The sequence below is a fragment of the Pleurodeles waltl genome, chromosome 1_1 (assembly GCF_031143425.1).
Source record: "Pleurodeles waltl isolate 20211129_DDA chromosome 1_1, aPleWal1.hap1.20221129, whole genome shotgun sequence".
NCBI classification, from domain to species: domain Eukaryota; kingdom Metazoa; phylum Chordata; class Amphibia; order Caudata; family Salamandridae; genus Pleurodeles; species Pleurodeles waltl.
Window position 1 is genome coordinate 529050017 of NC_090436.1, and position 14757 is coordinate 529064773.

Genomic DNA, 14757 nt, shown 5'->3' on the forward strand with positions numbered 1-14757 from the left:
TTTAACGACATGCTAAGTTGTTATGGCCCAGTCAATGTAAGCCTAACAAGTGGAAATCTGCTCCTAAAACTGTACACCCTGCACTAGTATTGTTTGAACCCATTGCTCTTTGTGCAAGAGGGAGCCAAGGGGCACGAGTGAAGAAATCAAGCAAGAGGAATACTCTTCCAATAGTAAAAGGCATAGAGGTGTGCTGTGAAAAATGCACGCTTGAGCATCCACATAAGCTATGCAATCAATCAAAAAAATTTATAGAGCGCGATATTCACCCGTGAGGGTCTCAAGGCGCGGGGGTGGAGGGTAGGCATGAAAAAGGAGGGGGAGAGGGAGGGTCACTGTTCGAACAGCCATGTCTTGAGGCTCTTTCTGAAGAGCAGGAGAGCAGGAGGTCTTTGGTTTTGCGAAGGTTGGTGGGGAGGGAGTTCCAGGTTTTGGGGGCGAGGTAGGAGAAGGACCTGCCTTCTGTGGTGTTGCGTTGGATGCGGGGGACTGTGGCTAGGGCGAGGTCAGCTGATCGGAAGTTGCGTTTGGGAGTGTGGAAGTTCACTCTTTCGCTGAGGTAGGTTGGGCCGGTGTTGTGGAGGGATTTGTGAGCGTGGATAAGGATCTTGAATGTGATTCTCTTGTCTAAGAGGAGCCAGTGAAGGGATTTGAGGTGTGGTGAGATATGTTTGTGGCGGGGGAGGCCAAGGACGAGGTGTGCGGCTGTGTTCTGGATTCTCTGGAGTTTGCGTTTGAGTTTGAGTGTGGTGCCGGCGTAGAGGGTGTTACCGTAGTCTAGTCTGCTGCTGATGAGTGCACGGGTGACTGTCTTTCTGGTCTCTGGGGAATCCATTTGAAGGATTCTTTTTTAGAGTGCGGAGTGTGTGGAAGCAGGAGGAGGTTAGGGCATTGATTTGTTGTGTCATGGAGAGGGAGGGGTCTAGGATGATGCTGAGGTTGCGTGCGTAGTTTGCGGGTGTGTGTGCGGGGCGTAGGGCGGTGGGCCACAACGAGTCGTCCCATGTGGTTTTGTTGAGGCTGAAGATGATCTCGGTTTTGTTGGAGTTAAGCTTGAGGTGGTTAGTAGTCATCCAGTTTGGCGTTGTCGAGGAGGGCAATGTGTAGGTTGGTTTTGGCGGTGGTGGGGTTGCAGGTGAGGGAGAGGATGAGTTGGGTGTCATCTGCGTAGGAGAGGATAGTGATTCCGTGTGTTGGAGGATGTTGGCTAGGGGGATCATGTAGATCTTGAAGAGTGTGGGGCTGAGGGAGGACCCTTGGGGGACTCCGCAGATGATCTTGGAAGTGGTGGAGTGGAAAGGTGGGAGGCGGACTCTCTGGGTCTGGTCGGTGAGAAAGGAGGTGAGCCAGTCTAAGGCTTTGTGGCGAATTCCTATGTTGTGGAGGCGTATGCGGAGTGTGTGGTGGCAGACGGTGTCAAAGGCTGCGGAGAGGTCTAGGAGTATGAGTGCGACGGTCTCGCCTTTGTCGACTTTGGTCCTGATGTCGTCAGTGCATGCGATGAGGGCGGTTTCCGTGCTGTGGTTCTTGCGGAACCCAGATTGTGAGGGGTCAAGAGTGTTGTTTGCTTCGAGGAAGTGGGATAGGCGGGCGTTGACTAGTTTCTCTGCAACCTTGGCGGGGAAAGGGAGGAGGGAGATGGGGCGATAGTTGGGGAGGATCCCGGGGTCAGTCGAAAGAGGAATTGATCATGTCGCGGAGTATGGGGGCGATGGTTGGGCTGCCTTTGTTGTATATGCGATGTGGACAGGGGTCGGAGGGGGATCCGGAGTGGATGGAGTTCCTGGTTTTTTTGGTTTCTTCATGTGTGGTGGGGGTCCAGGTGGTGAGTGTGGTGGGGGGGGGTCATGAGTGGGGGTTGGGTTGGGTGAGAGAGGGGTGTGTGCGGTGGGTGTGTGTGGTATGAAGCGGTTGTGGATGTCCAGGATTTTGTGGTGGAAGTGGTTGGAGAGGGCGTCACATAGGGGCTGTGTGTGTGAGGGGTCTATGTTGCTGGCTTTGGGTTTGGCAAGTTCGTTAATGATGGTGAAGAGTTCTTTGCTGTTTTGAGAGTTGTTGTCAATGCGTGTCTTGTAGTGATCTCTTTTGGCGGTGCGTATGAGTTGGTGATGGGTGCGAATGGTGGTTTTGAGGGTGGAGAAGTTGGTTGCGGAGGGCTCTAGTCGCCATACTTTCTCCAATTGGCGGCATTTGCGCTTTGAGTCTTGGAGTTCGGGGGTGAACCATGGGGCATTCTTGATGTTTGCGGGTGGCGATGTGTTTTCTGAGGGGGGCTAGTGTGTCTGCGCAGGTGGTGATCCATTTGGAGAGGTTGTGTGCTCCTTTGTTGGGGTCATTGGCGTGGGAGGGGGGGTTGTGAGCCAGTTGGAAGTTTAGTCGTTCTGTGGTGATCTTGTCCCACATGCGGTAGGGTGTGGTGAGTTGATGGTGGTGTGTGGGGGATTTGGTGAAGGAGAAGTGGATGCAGTGGTGGTCAGTCCAGATGAGTTCGGTGGTGTGGGTGTAGTCTATGTGTTGGCTTGATGTGAAAATAGCGTAGAGCGTGTGTTCTGATGAGTGGGTGGGTGCGGTGACCAGTTGTTTGAGTCCGAGGTTTGTGAGGTTGTTTATGAGGGAGGTAGTGTTGTGGTCTTGTAGATTTTTCAAGTGAAAGTTGAAATCACAGAGTAGGATGTAGTCTGTGGAGGTGCGGGCGTGCGAGCTGATTGTGTTGGCGATGGTGCCGCAGAAGGCGGGCGTGGTCCTGGTGGTCTGTAGATCAAAGTACCTCTGAGAGTGGAGTTGTTGTTAATGTGGATCAGGAAGCGCATGTGTTCTGTGTTGTTGATAGTGTCTTGGGAGCTGGTGGTGACTTTTTAATGGTGTCCCTGTGTAGGATAGCGATACCACCCCCTGACCTGTTGGGGCGGTCTTTGCGTTGGAGTTTGTATCCCTTGGGGGTGGCGATGGCTATGTCGGGTTCGGAGGAGGGGTTGGTCCAGGTTTCCGTGAGGAAGGCGATGTCAGGTGAGTGAGATGTGATGAGGTCCCAGAATTCTATGGCATGTTTGTGAAGGGAGCGGGTGTTGAGAAGCAGGCAGTTGAGGTGGTTGTGGTGGGCTGCATTGGTATGGTGCATGAGGGTGTTGTTGTGGGGTGTGTTCTGGTTGTGGGCTGGTGTGCGGCGAGGTTGGTTGGTGGGGGTGGGGGCAGAGCAGGTGAGTATTGCGTTGGAGGTGTTGTGTTTGTTGAAAGGGGGGTCGCTATGGTTGGTGTGTGGTGTGAGGGATGTGGAGCAGGAGAAATGACAGGTCTGGAGGGTGAAGGGGCCGTGAGTGTTTGTGGGGCTGGAAGGAGTGCACTTTGGGCGTGGGCCTGGGTTGAGTGAGTGGAGGGTGAGGGGGGAGTAGGTTTGTCTGAGAGGGCCAGGGGGACTGGCGCTGGATGCGGTCTTGGCGCGGACGGGCGCAGACAGGCTTGCCTTTGGCGCCCCAGCGGCACAGCCGCACCGTGGCTGCCAAAAGAAGAAGGGGAGGGTGGGAGTGGCAGATGGGAGGAGGGAGGCTGGTCGAATGGGAAGGCTGGGGGGGTGGGGCCGCAAGGGGAGGCATCGGTGGGGAATTTAGAAAGAGAGGGTGAGCAGGAGGGGGACGAGGGGGAGGCGGGAGGGGCCGCAAGGGAGGCAGCGGCGGGGATTTGAGAAAGAGAACAGAGAAAGAGATGGTGAGGGGGAGGCGGGAGGGGTCGCAAGGGAGGCAGCGGCGGGGATTTGAGAAAGAGAACAGAGAAAGACGGTGAGGAGGAGGGGGGAGGCGGGAGGGGCCGCAAGGGAGGCAGCGGCGGGGATTTGAGAAAGAGAACAGAGAAAGAGACTGTGAGGAGGAGGGGGGTGGCAGGAGGGGCCGCTAGGGAGGCAGCAGCGGGGATTTGAGAAAGAGAACAGAGAAAGACGGTGAGGAGGAGGGGGGAGGCGGGAGGGGCCGCAAGGGAGGCAGCGGCGGGGATTTGAGAAAGAGAACAGAGAAAGAGACAGTGAGGAGGAGGGGCCGCAAGAGAGGCAGCGGTGGGGATTTGAGAAAGAGAACAGAGTGCGGGCGGCGGAGCGGGGAGCGACCTGCCTGCAGGAGCAGGGTCAAGGGTTGCTCCCCGTTACCGCGCCGTGGCTGCCATAAGAAGGAGGGGAGGGTGGGAGTGGCAGATGGGAGGAGGGAGGCTGGTCGAATGGGAAGGCTGGGGGGGTGGGGCCGCAGCGGAGGCAGCGGCGGGGAATTGAGAAAGAGAACAGAGAAAGAGACGGTGAGGAGGAGGGAGGGGCCGCAAGGGAGGCAGCGGCGGGGATTTGAGAAAGAGAACAGAGAAAGAGACGGTGAGGAGGAGGGGGAGGCAGGAGGGGCCGCAAGGGAGGCAGCTGCGGGGATTCGAGAAAGAGAACAGAGAAAGAGACGGTGAGGAGGAGGGGGGAGGGGCTGCAAGGGAGGAAGCGGCAGGGATTTGAGAAAGAGAACAGAGAAAGAGACGGTGAGGAGGAGGGGGGTGGCAGGAGGGGCCGCAAGGGAGGCAGCAGCGGGGATTTGAGAAAGAGAACAGAGAAAGACGGTGAGGAGGAGGGGGGAGGTGGGAGGGGCCGCAAGGGAGGCAGCGACGGGGATTTGAGAAAGAGAACAGAGAAAGAGACGGTGAGGAGGAGGGGGAGGCGGGAGGGGCCGCAAGGGAGGCAGCGGCAGGGATTTGAGAAAGAGAACAGAGAAAGAGAACGTGAGGAGGAAGGGGGAGGAGGGGAGAGGGGCCGCAAGGGAGGCAGCGGCGGGGATTCAAGAAAGAGAACAGAGAAAGAGACGGTGAGGAGGAGGCGGGAGGGGCACAAGGGAGGCAGCGGCGGGGATTTGAGAAAGAGAACAGAGAGACGGTGAGGAGGAGGGGGGGAGGCGGGAGGGGCCACAAGGGAGGCAGCGGCGGGATTTGAGAACAGAGAACGAGACGTTGAGGAGGAGGCGGGAGGGGCCGCAAGGGAGGCAGCGGTAGGGATTTGAGAAAGAGAACAGAGAAAGAGACTGTGAGGAGGAGGGGGGTGGCAGGAGGGGCCGCTAGGGAGGCAGCAGCGGGGATTTGAGAAAGAGAACAGAGAAAGACGGTGAGGAGGAGGGGGGAGGCGAGAGGGGCCGCAAGGGAGGCAGCGGCGGGGATTTGAGAAAGAGAACAGAGAAAGAGACAGTGAGGAGGAGGGGCCGCAAGAGAGGCAGCGGTGGGGATTTGAGAAAGAGAACAGAGTGCGGGCGGCGGAGCGGGGAGCGACCTGCCTGCAGGAGCAGGGTCAAGGGTTGCTCCCCGTTACCGCGCCGTGGCTGCCATAAGAAGGAGGGGAGGGTGGGAGTGGCAGATGGGAGGAGGGAGGCTGGTCAAATGGGAAGGCTGGGGGGGTGGGGCCGCAGCGGAGGCAGCGGCGGGGAATTGAGAAAGAGAACAGAGAAAGAGACGGTGAGGAGGAGGGAGGGGCCGCAAGGGAGGCAGCGGCGGGGATTTGAGAAAGAGAACAGAGAAAGAGACGGTGAGGAGGAGGGGGAGGCAGGAGGGGCCGCAAGGGAGGCAGCGGCGGGGATTCGAGAAAGAGAACAGAGAAAGAGACGGTGAGGAGGAGGGGGGAGGGGCTGCAAGGGAGGAAGCGGCAGGGATTTGAGAAAGAGAACAGAGAAAGAGACGGTGAGGAGGAGGGGGGTGGCAGGAGGGGCCGCAAGGGAGGCAGCAGCGGGGATTTGAGAAAGAGAACAAAGAAAGACGGTGAGGAGGAGGGGGGAGGTGGGAGGGGCCGCAAGGGAGGCAGCGACGGGGATTTGAGAAAGAGAACAGAGAAAGAGACGGTGAGGAGGAGGGGGAGGCGGGAGGGGCCGCAAGGGAGGCAGCGGCGGGGATTCGAGAAAGAGAACAGAGAAAGACACGGTGAGGTGGAGGGGCTGCAAGGGAGGAAGCTGCAGGGATTTGAGAAAGAGAACAGAGAGAGACGGTGAGGCAGAGGGGGGAGGTGGGAGGGGCCACAAGGGAGGCAGCGGCGGGGATTTGAGAAAGAGAACAGAGAAAGAGAACGTGAGGAGGAAGGGGGAGGAGGGGAGGGGAGAGGGGCCGCAAGGGAGGCAGCGGCGGGGATTCAAGAAAGAGAACAGAGAAAGAGACGGTGAGGAGGAGGCGGGAGGGGCACAAGGGAGGCAGCGGCGGGGATTTGAGAAAGAGAACAGAGAGACGGTGAGGAGGAGGGGGGGAGGCGGGAGGGGCCACAAGGGAGGCAGCGGCGGGATTTGAGAACAGAGAAAGAGACGTTGAGGAGGAGGCGGGAGGGGCCGCAAGGGAGGCAGCGGTAGGGATTTGAGAAAGAGAACAGAGAAAGAGACGGTGAGGAGGAGTGGGGTGGCAGGAGGGGCCGCAAGGGAGGGAGCGGCGGGGATTTGAGAAAGAGAACAGAGAAAGAGACGGTGAGGAGGAGGGAGGAGGTGGGAGGGGCCGCAAGGGAGGCAGCGGCGGGGATTTGAGAAAGAGAACAGAGAAAGAGACGTGAGGAGGAGGGGAGAGGCGGGAGGGGCCGCAAGGGAGGCAGCGGCGGGGATTTGAGAAAGAGAACAGAGAAAGAGACGTGAGGAGGAGGGGGGAGGCGGGAGGGGCTGCAAGGGAGGCAGCGGCGGGGATTTGAGAAAGAGAACAGAGCTCGGGCGGCGGAGCGGGGAGCGACCTGCCTGCAGGAGCAGGGTCAAGGGTTGCTCCCCGTTATTGCGCCGTGGCTGCCATAAGAAGAAGGGGAGGGTGGGAGTGGCAGATGGGAGGAGGGAGGCTGGTCGAATCGGAAGGCTGGGGGGGTGGGGCCGCAGGGGAGGCAGCGGCGGGGAATTGAGAAAGGGAACAGAGAAAGAGATGGTGAGGAGGAGGGGGGAGGTGGGAGAGGCCGCAAGGGAGGCAGCGGCGGGGATTTGAGAAAGAGAACAGAAAGACGGTGAGGAGGATCGGTGAGGCGGGAGGGGCCGCAAGGGAGGCAGCGGCGGGGATTCGAGAAAGAGAAAAGAGAAAGCAACGGTGAGGAGGAGCGGTGAGGCGGAAGGGGCCGCAAGGGAGGCAGCTGCGGGGATTTGAGAAAGAGAACAGAGCGCGGGCGGCGGAGCGGGGAGCGACCTGCCTGCAGGAGCAGGGTCAAGGGTTGCTCCCCGTTACCGCGCCGTGGCTGCCATAAGAAGGAGGGGAGGGTGGGAGTGGCAGATGGGAGGAGGGAGGCTGGTCGAATGGGAAGGCTGGGGGGGTGGGGCCGCAGCGGAGGCAGCGGCGGGGATTTGAGAAAGAGAACAGAGAAAGAGACGGTGAGGAGGAGGGGGGAGGCAGGAGGGGCCGCAAGGGAGGCAGCGGCGGGGATTCGAGAAAGAGAACAGAGAAAGAGACGGTGAGGAGGAGGGGCTGCAAGGGAGGAAGCGGCAGGGATTTGAGAAAGAGAACAGAGAAAGAGACGGTGAGGAGGAGGGGGAGGCGGGAGGGGCCGCAAGGGAGGCAGCGGCGGGGATTCGAGAAAGAGAACAGAGAAAGACACGGTGAGGTGGAGGGGCTGCAAGGGAGGAAGCTGCAGGGATTTGAGAAAGAGAACAGAGAAAGAGACGGTGAGGCAGAGGGGGGAGGTGGGAGGGGCCACAAGGGAGGCAGCGGCGGGGATTTGAGAAAGAGAACAGAGAAAGAGAACGTGAGGAGGAAGGGGGAGGAGGGGAGGGGAGAGGGGCCGCAAGGGAGGCAGCGGCGGGGATTCAAGAAAGAGAACAGAGAAAGAGACGGTGAGGAGGAGGCGGGAGGGGCACAAGGGAGGCAGCGGCGGGGATTTGAGAAAGAGAACAGAGAGACGGTGAGGAGGAGGGGGGGAGGCGGGAGGGGCCACAAGGGAGGCAGCGGCGGGATTTGAGAAAGAGAACAGAGAAAGAGACGTTGAGGAGGAGGCGGGAGGGGCCGCAAGGGAGGCAGCGGTAGGGATTTGAGAAAGAGAACAGAGAAAGAGACGGTGAGGAGGAGTGGGGTGGCAGGAGGGGCCGCAAGGGAGGGAGCGGCGGGGATTTGAGAAAGAGAACAGAGAAAGAGACGGTGAGGAGGAGGGAGGAGGTGGGAGGGGCCGCAAGGGAGGCAGCGGCGGGGATTTGAGAAAGAGAACAGAGAAAGAGACGTGAGGAGGAGGGGAGAGGCCGGAGGGGCCGCAAGGGAGGCAGCGGCGGGGATTTGAGAAAGAGAACAGAGAAAGAGACGTGAGGAGGAGGGGGGAGGCGGGAGGGGCTGCAAGGGAGGCAGCGGCGGGGATTTGAGAAAGAGAACAGAGCTTGGGCGGCGGAGCGGGGAGCGACCTGCCTGCAGGAGCAGGGTCAAGGGTTGCTCCCCGTTATTGCGCCGTGGCTGCCATAAGAAGAAGGGGAGGGTGGGAGTGGCAGATGGGAGGAGGGAGGCTGGTCGAATCGGAAGGCTGGGGGGGTGGGGCCGCAGGGGAGGCAGCGGCGGGGAATTGAGAAAGGGAACAGAGAAAGAGATGGTGAGGAGGAGGGGGGAGGTGGGAGAGGCCGCAAGGGAGGCAGCGGCGGGGATTTGAGAAAGAGAACAGAAAGACGGTGAGGAGGATCGGTGAGGCGGGAGGGGCCGCAAGGGAGGCAGCGGCGGGGATTCGAGAAAGAGAAAAGAGAAAGCAACGGTGAGGAGGAGCGGTGAGGCGGAAGGGGCCGCAAGGGAGGCAGCGGCGGGGATTTGAGAAAGAGAACAGAGAAAGACGGTGAGGAGGAGGGGGGAGGCGGGAGGGGCCGCAAGGGAGGCAGCGGCGGGGATTTGAGAAAGAGAACAGAGAAAGAGACGTTGAGGAGGAGGCGGGAGGGGCCGCAAGGGAGGCAGCGGCAGGGATTTGAGAAAGAGAACAGAGAAAGACGGTGAGGAGGAGGGGGCTGGCAGGAGGGGCCGCAAGGGAGGCAGCGGCGGGGATTTGAGGAAGAGAACAGAGAAAGAGACGGTGAGGAGGAGGGGGGAGGGGCCACAAAGGAGGCAGCGGCGGGGATTTGAGAAAGAGAACAGAGCGCGGGTGGCAGAGTGGGGAGCGACCTGCCTGCAGGAGCAGGGTCAAGGATTGCTCCCCGTTATTGCGCCGTGGCTGCCATAAGAAGGAGGGGAGGGTGGGAGTGGCAGATGGGAGGAGGGAGGCTGGTCGAATGGGAAGGCTGGGGGGGTGGGGCCGCAGGGGAGGCAGCGGCAGGGAATTGAGAAAGGGAACTAAGAAAGATGGTGAGGAGGAGGGGGGAGGCGGGAGAGGCCGCAAGGGAGGCAGCGGCGGGGATTCGAGAAAGAGAACATAGAAAGAGACGGTGAGGAGGAGGGGGAGGCGGGAGGGGCCGCAAGGGAGGCAGTGGCGGGGATTTGAGAAAGAGAACAGAGAAAGAGACGGTGAGGAGGAGCGGTGAGGCGGGAGGGGCCGCAAGGGAGGCAGCGGCAGGGATTCGAGAAAGAGAACAGAGAAAGAGACGGTGAGGAGGAGAGGTGAGGCGGGAGGGGCCGCAAGGGAGGCAGCGGCGGGGATTTGAGAAAGAGAACAGAGCGCGGGCGGCAGAGCGGGGAGCGACCTGCCTGCAGGAGCAGGGTCAAGGGTTGCTCCCCGTTATTGCGCCGTGGCTGCCATAAGAAGGAGGGGAGGGTGGGAGTGGCAGATGGGAGGAGGGAGGCTGGTCGAATGGGAAGGCTGGGGGGGTGAGGCAGCGGCAGGGAATTGAGAAAGGGAACTAAGAAAGAGATGGTGAGGAGGAGGGGGAGGCGGGAGAGGCCGCAAGGGAGGCAGCGGCGGGGATTTGAGAAAGAGAACAGAGAAAGAGACGGGGAGGGGGAGGCAGGAGGGGCCGCAAGGGAGGCAGTGGCGGGGATTTGAGAAAGAGAACAGAGAAAGAGACGGTGAGGTGGAGCGGTGAGGCGGGAGGGGCCGCAAGGGAGGCAGCGGCGGGGATTCGAGAAAGAGAACAGAGAAAGAGACGGTGAGGAGGAGCGGTGAGGCGGGAGGGGCCGCAAGGGAGGCAGCGGCGGGGATTTGAGAAAGAGAACAGAGCGCGGGCGGCCGAGCGGGGAGCGACCTGCCTGCAGGAGCAGGGTTAAGGGTTGCAGGAATCAGGCACGCTTTCCTCAACCTACAAAATGAACTCAACTAGTTTAAGCTGATGGGGATCTTAAAGACTGAGGTCTGGACATGAAAAAGGCAGAGTATACAACAAGGATTCAAAATTGTTTTTTTCTTACACTATGGCCCTCATTACGACCCTGGTGGTCGGTGGTAAAGCGGCGGTAAGACCGCAAACAGGCCGGCGAAAAAAACCAAATTGAATTATGACCGCGGCGGTAACCGCCACTTCACCATTCCGACCGCCATGGCGGTGAAGACCGCTGGGCTGGAGATTGCGGTCTCCAGCCTGGCGGTCGTTACTAGAGCGCCGACGGTATCAGGACCCTGCATACCGCCATGGATCTCGGGTGGTTGGGAACCGCCATGAGATCCATGGCGGTAGGGACTATCAGTGCCAGGGAATTCCTTCCCTGGCACTGATAGGGGTCTCCCCCCCGCCCCCGCTACCCCCCACGAATCCTCAACCCACCCCCGCCCCCTGCCATCCCCCAAAGGTGGCACAACCCCCCTCCCCGACCCAGCACATATACACACCCCTACACGCACCCCCCAAACATGCACATATACACACCCCTACACGCACACATACACCCCGACAACACATACCCGCACACATACACACAGACATGCACACCGTCCGACCTGCACACATTTCCCATACACTCAACACCCCCGCACACATACACTCACTCACCCCCTCTACACTCCCACACGCACACCCCCATGCACGCACACAACACCCCCCACCCCCTTCCCTAACGGACGATCAACTTACCTTGTCCATTGATCCTCCGGGAGGGGCCGGGATCCATGGGGGCAGCTCCGCCACCAGAACGCCGTCACCAGAACACCGCCACACCGAATCATGGGACGTGATTCAGTGGGCGGTGTTCTGTTGACGTGGCGGTGTAGGTTGAGCAACCTCCACTTTCCCGCCGTCTGCCAGTATGGCTGCTGGCGGCTTTCCGTACGAAAAAGGACGGGGGGCTGCCAGTGGTCATAATACGCGGCGCGGAAGACCGCCACCACTGGCGGTCTTCAGCACGGCGATACCACGGCGGTCTTGCGAAAAGACCGCCGAGGTCGTAATGACCCCCTATGTATTTTTTTTTTATATACTTCGAAGAGGACCTTTGTTTTTGCTTCCATAATGGGTGTATGTCCAACATGTGGAAAGGCGCAGGGCTCAAACCTAATTACCTGTTCTTACAAATGGCCTGAGTGGAACTGAGATGTGTACATACTAACAGTTTGATTAGTGAGATCCTCATTTTAGAATGTACACCATTCAAGCGTAAAGTGTGCCAATTGAGACCACCATCAACAGTTTGCTGACTAATGTAATAGCAGGCTCTTTTAAGATGGAAACATTATTAGCTCAGCTCCAAATTATACTGGTACATTTTGGACTGGTGGGTAATATCAGGCATGGACAGAGTAATAAAGAAAGCACACATGCAAAAAGAATATTATAGCCATCACCTGGTGCCTCATGGTAATCTCCTCCACAATACCCTTGCTCAAAACAGGTGGTTTTCCCTCAACATATTTGATTGGAGTGTTCCAAAGAGAAAAAGGACTACTGCCACTTTCTGTCAAAGTCCCACTCAGAGAAAAGAACCCAAGGAATTTTAGTGTGTGATTCAGAGCTCAGCAGAGTGACAGTTCTGCTGTGAACCGGAGAAGCTGTCACTCCTTTTGAATTCATCATACTCTTCGCCCCATTTAGAGGTGGGGGAACCTTTGTGTTTCCAGCAGAGGAGCCTCATCTGATTTCTCCATTGGAAACCATGAACTGGATGCTCAAAAGCCAAGGGCCATACTAGGAGATGTAGCCCTGGCATCTGATTTTCCTATCCATGCATGTGAAACAATAGCAATGAGGCACAGGGAGAAAACTATCTGCATGTCAAGGTCACTGACTTTGCGTTTTACTCACAAACTGGCTTTAGGGGGCTGTTTGAGAACAGTTAAAAATGAATGCAGAGCAAGTCCAAAAACATTGCACCTGCTTAACATTCAGATATGTATGACTTCAGAGAAACCACATGTAATATATTGCCAAAGGTATCTTACACAGAAATTTAACAAGTGAGAGAAAATATTGCCCAGAACACACTAAAATGAGAAATGGCTTAGATTTCAATCATTTGGAGGATCATACTATACAATTAAGCAGACACGATAGGATGGCAGACAATATGAATTATTCTTTGCAAAAGAAGTTTCACTCCTCATAAATGACAGATGGTAGGAAATAGGGCTACAGTCAAGATTAAAAAATATCACTTACACGTAGCTGAAACAGTGGCAGCAAACATAATGTCTAGTTCTGCTCTTTTAGGCTGTGCATTCTTCAAGTATGAAACTGTATTTTCTGTGTAACAGGCAGATAGTAGGCCAGCCCACGCAGCAGGATCATCTGTACAGGTAGGTAAACAAAACATATCTTAAAATAGAAATGAAATAATACAGATCATGGCTCTAAGCCATCCATAAAGTGTATGTTGAAATGCAATTTGCCCTTAACCAACAATTCGGATAATAACAGTCAGAGGTAGGGTGACTAGGTATCCCGGATTTGCTGGGACAGTCCCGTTTTTTCACAAGCTGTCTCAGCAGTTTTTGAGAAATTTAGCCCATGTCCCCATTTTTAGAGGGAGTCGACTGAAAACTGAGGGAGGTGATGTTTTTTTGTTTTCCAAAGATGATAGTTAGCAGGAGTAATCAGAAAGCAATTTAATCAACAGGCATTGTACTGGCTTTAAAAAATGCATTTTATTTATGTTCTTAGTGCCTCTCCTGTAATTCGGTGCTGATGATCGCTGTCATTCTGTGCGCTCATTTGAAGTAAAATTGTAGTCCTTCTTCTATTTTATGTTAAGTGTCTCAGTTTTGGCCTCGAAATTCTGGTCACCCTAGTCAGAGGTCAGAAAGTAACCCACTGTAGCAGTCAACAAAGTAGACTGAGCAACAGCAGAACAGAGCAAGCAGCTGAGAAATGCAGTGAAGTGAGCGCGGCCGAACTGAGGGCGTCTGACAAAGTAGAGGGAGAAGACGCTAAAGCCTCTGAATTACAGCGCCACCATGTAGGGAGGAGCCTATCTAATGTCATCCTTGGAAACTGGAGACGGAGAATTGCTGATGGATTCTATTAGGTTCTTCTTAGGTGCCATACTATCTTCTCCTACCTCATGTCCCAGAATGGTACTTAAACAAGGTGCGAAGCCTATTAATCATAAGGCAAGGAACATACTGTTAAGTATCACAGACAATGTTATGGAAGGCATGGATGACCTGGAAAGGAAAGTCAAAACTGAACCAGTAGAGAGTGCACATTAGTTGGCCCCAGTGGTAGTAATGGAAATATAAGGTTATGTTTTGACCTTAGAGATTTGAATAGAAACATTGTGGTGGATAGTTTTCCTCTTCCTAGAATTGATGAACTTCTGTCTCAGGCTAAAAGTTGTAAATGGTTCTCTACCATTGATCTAACTTCTGCTTATCACCAATTATGTTACATCCCTCTAGTAGAGATTTGAAGTCATTCATCACTCCCTTTGGGTGCTACAGATTTGTGCGAATGCCATTTGGCTTAACATCGGCCGCTGCTGTCTTCCAGAGACTTATGCATAGGTTATTCAAAAATGTCAAAGGGGTGACATATTTTCAAGATTACATTTTGGTGATGAGTCAGGACAAACAGGAGCATGATTTAAGGTTGGAAAATGCACTAAAAAGGCTGTCTGATAAACGGCTTACAGCAGAAATGGGCAAATGCTAATTTGCGTTAAGATCAGTATCCTTTTCATGACAAAATCCTTCCAACTTCCCCACTTTACCTGAAAACACAGTAGGAAAGCATCTCTTCAACTTTTCTTCCATAGTGCTTCTAGGTTCACCCAACATCATTACCTGATCCTTACTGTTAGGATCAAGTGTAATTCCCAGATTACCTTGATCAACCCACCCTAAAACTGAGGGACCTCTCTCCGTTAAATATAGCTTCCCTTTTGTCTCCCTGCCTTTAAACCCAATAGTGACATTTCTAAATCCTAGCATAGGGATTTCTTCACCAGAGAATGTAACAAGGTGCACACTCATAGGTTTCAATTTGCCCTTTAATATTTCAGTCAATTTGTCTTCCCACACTGAACGTTGAATAATAGAGCCCAAATCTGCCACAATTTGTAGCTCGACCCCCTCAATAGTCACATCACATAGTGGTTTCTTCCTCATTGTACAACTCGCACCTAGTACTGAATCGTCAATACTTAAGATACTATCATCATTTTGTGATTCACACTCCTTCTTAAGCTCTTCATCTTTATCCCCCATTACACATTTGACAGAAACCCCTCTACCCTTTTTCTTCCCACATACTTTAACAAAGTGACCTATAATACCACAAGATGAACATTTAGTTCTCATGGCGGGACAATTTTTGTCTCTTGCTGTATGATCTGCATTTCTACATCTGAAGCACTCACGGCGTTTGTCATCATATTCATGCCAGATTCCATCCGGCTTCTTTCCTCCCTCCTTTCCATTTTTCTTTTTACTCCTCTTGCTATTTGTAAATTTGCAAACCAATTAAATTTTACCTGCACCCTTGAGTGCTGCTGTAGCACATCTTT

General features: G+C 55.4%; 1 protein-coding gene across 4 annotated transcripts in view; it reads right to left on the reverse strand.

Annotated features, from left to right (window-relative positions):
• The window catches only part of SKIC3 (SKI3 subunit of superkiller complex), a 1026707-nt gene that overhangs the window by 368306 nt on the left and 643644 nt on the right, over nt 1-14757 (reverse strand). For all 4 annotated transcript variants that reach the window (XM_069225585.1, XM_069225575.1, XM_069225607.1 and 1 more), the window contains exon 35: nt 12414-12542. In XM_069225585.1, coding sequence (XP_069081686.1) covers nt 12414-12542 — 129 coding nt within the window. The remainder of the gene's footprint in view (nt 1-12413; nt 12543-14757) is intronic.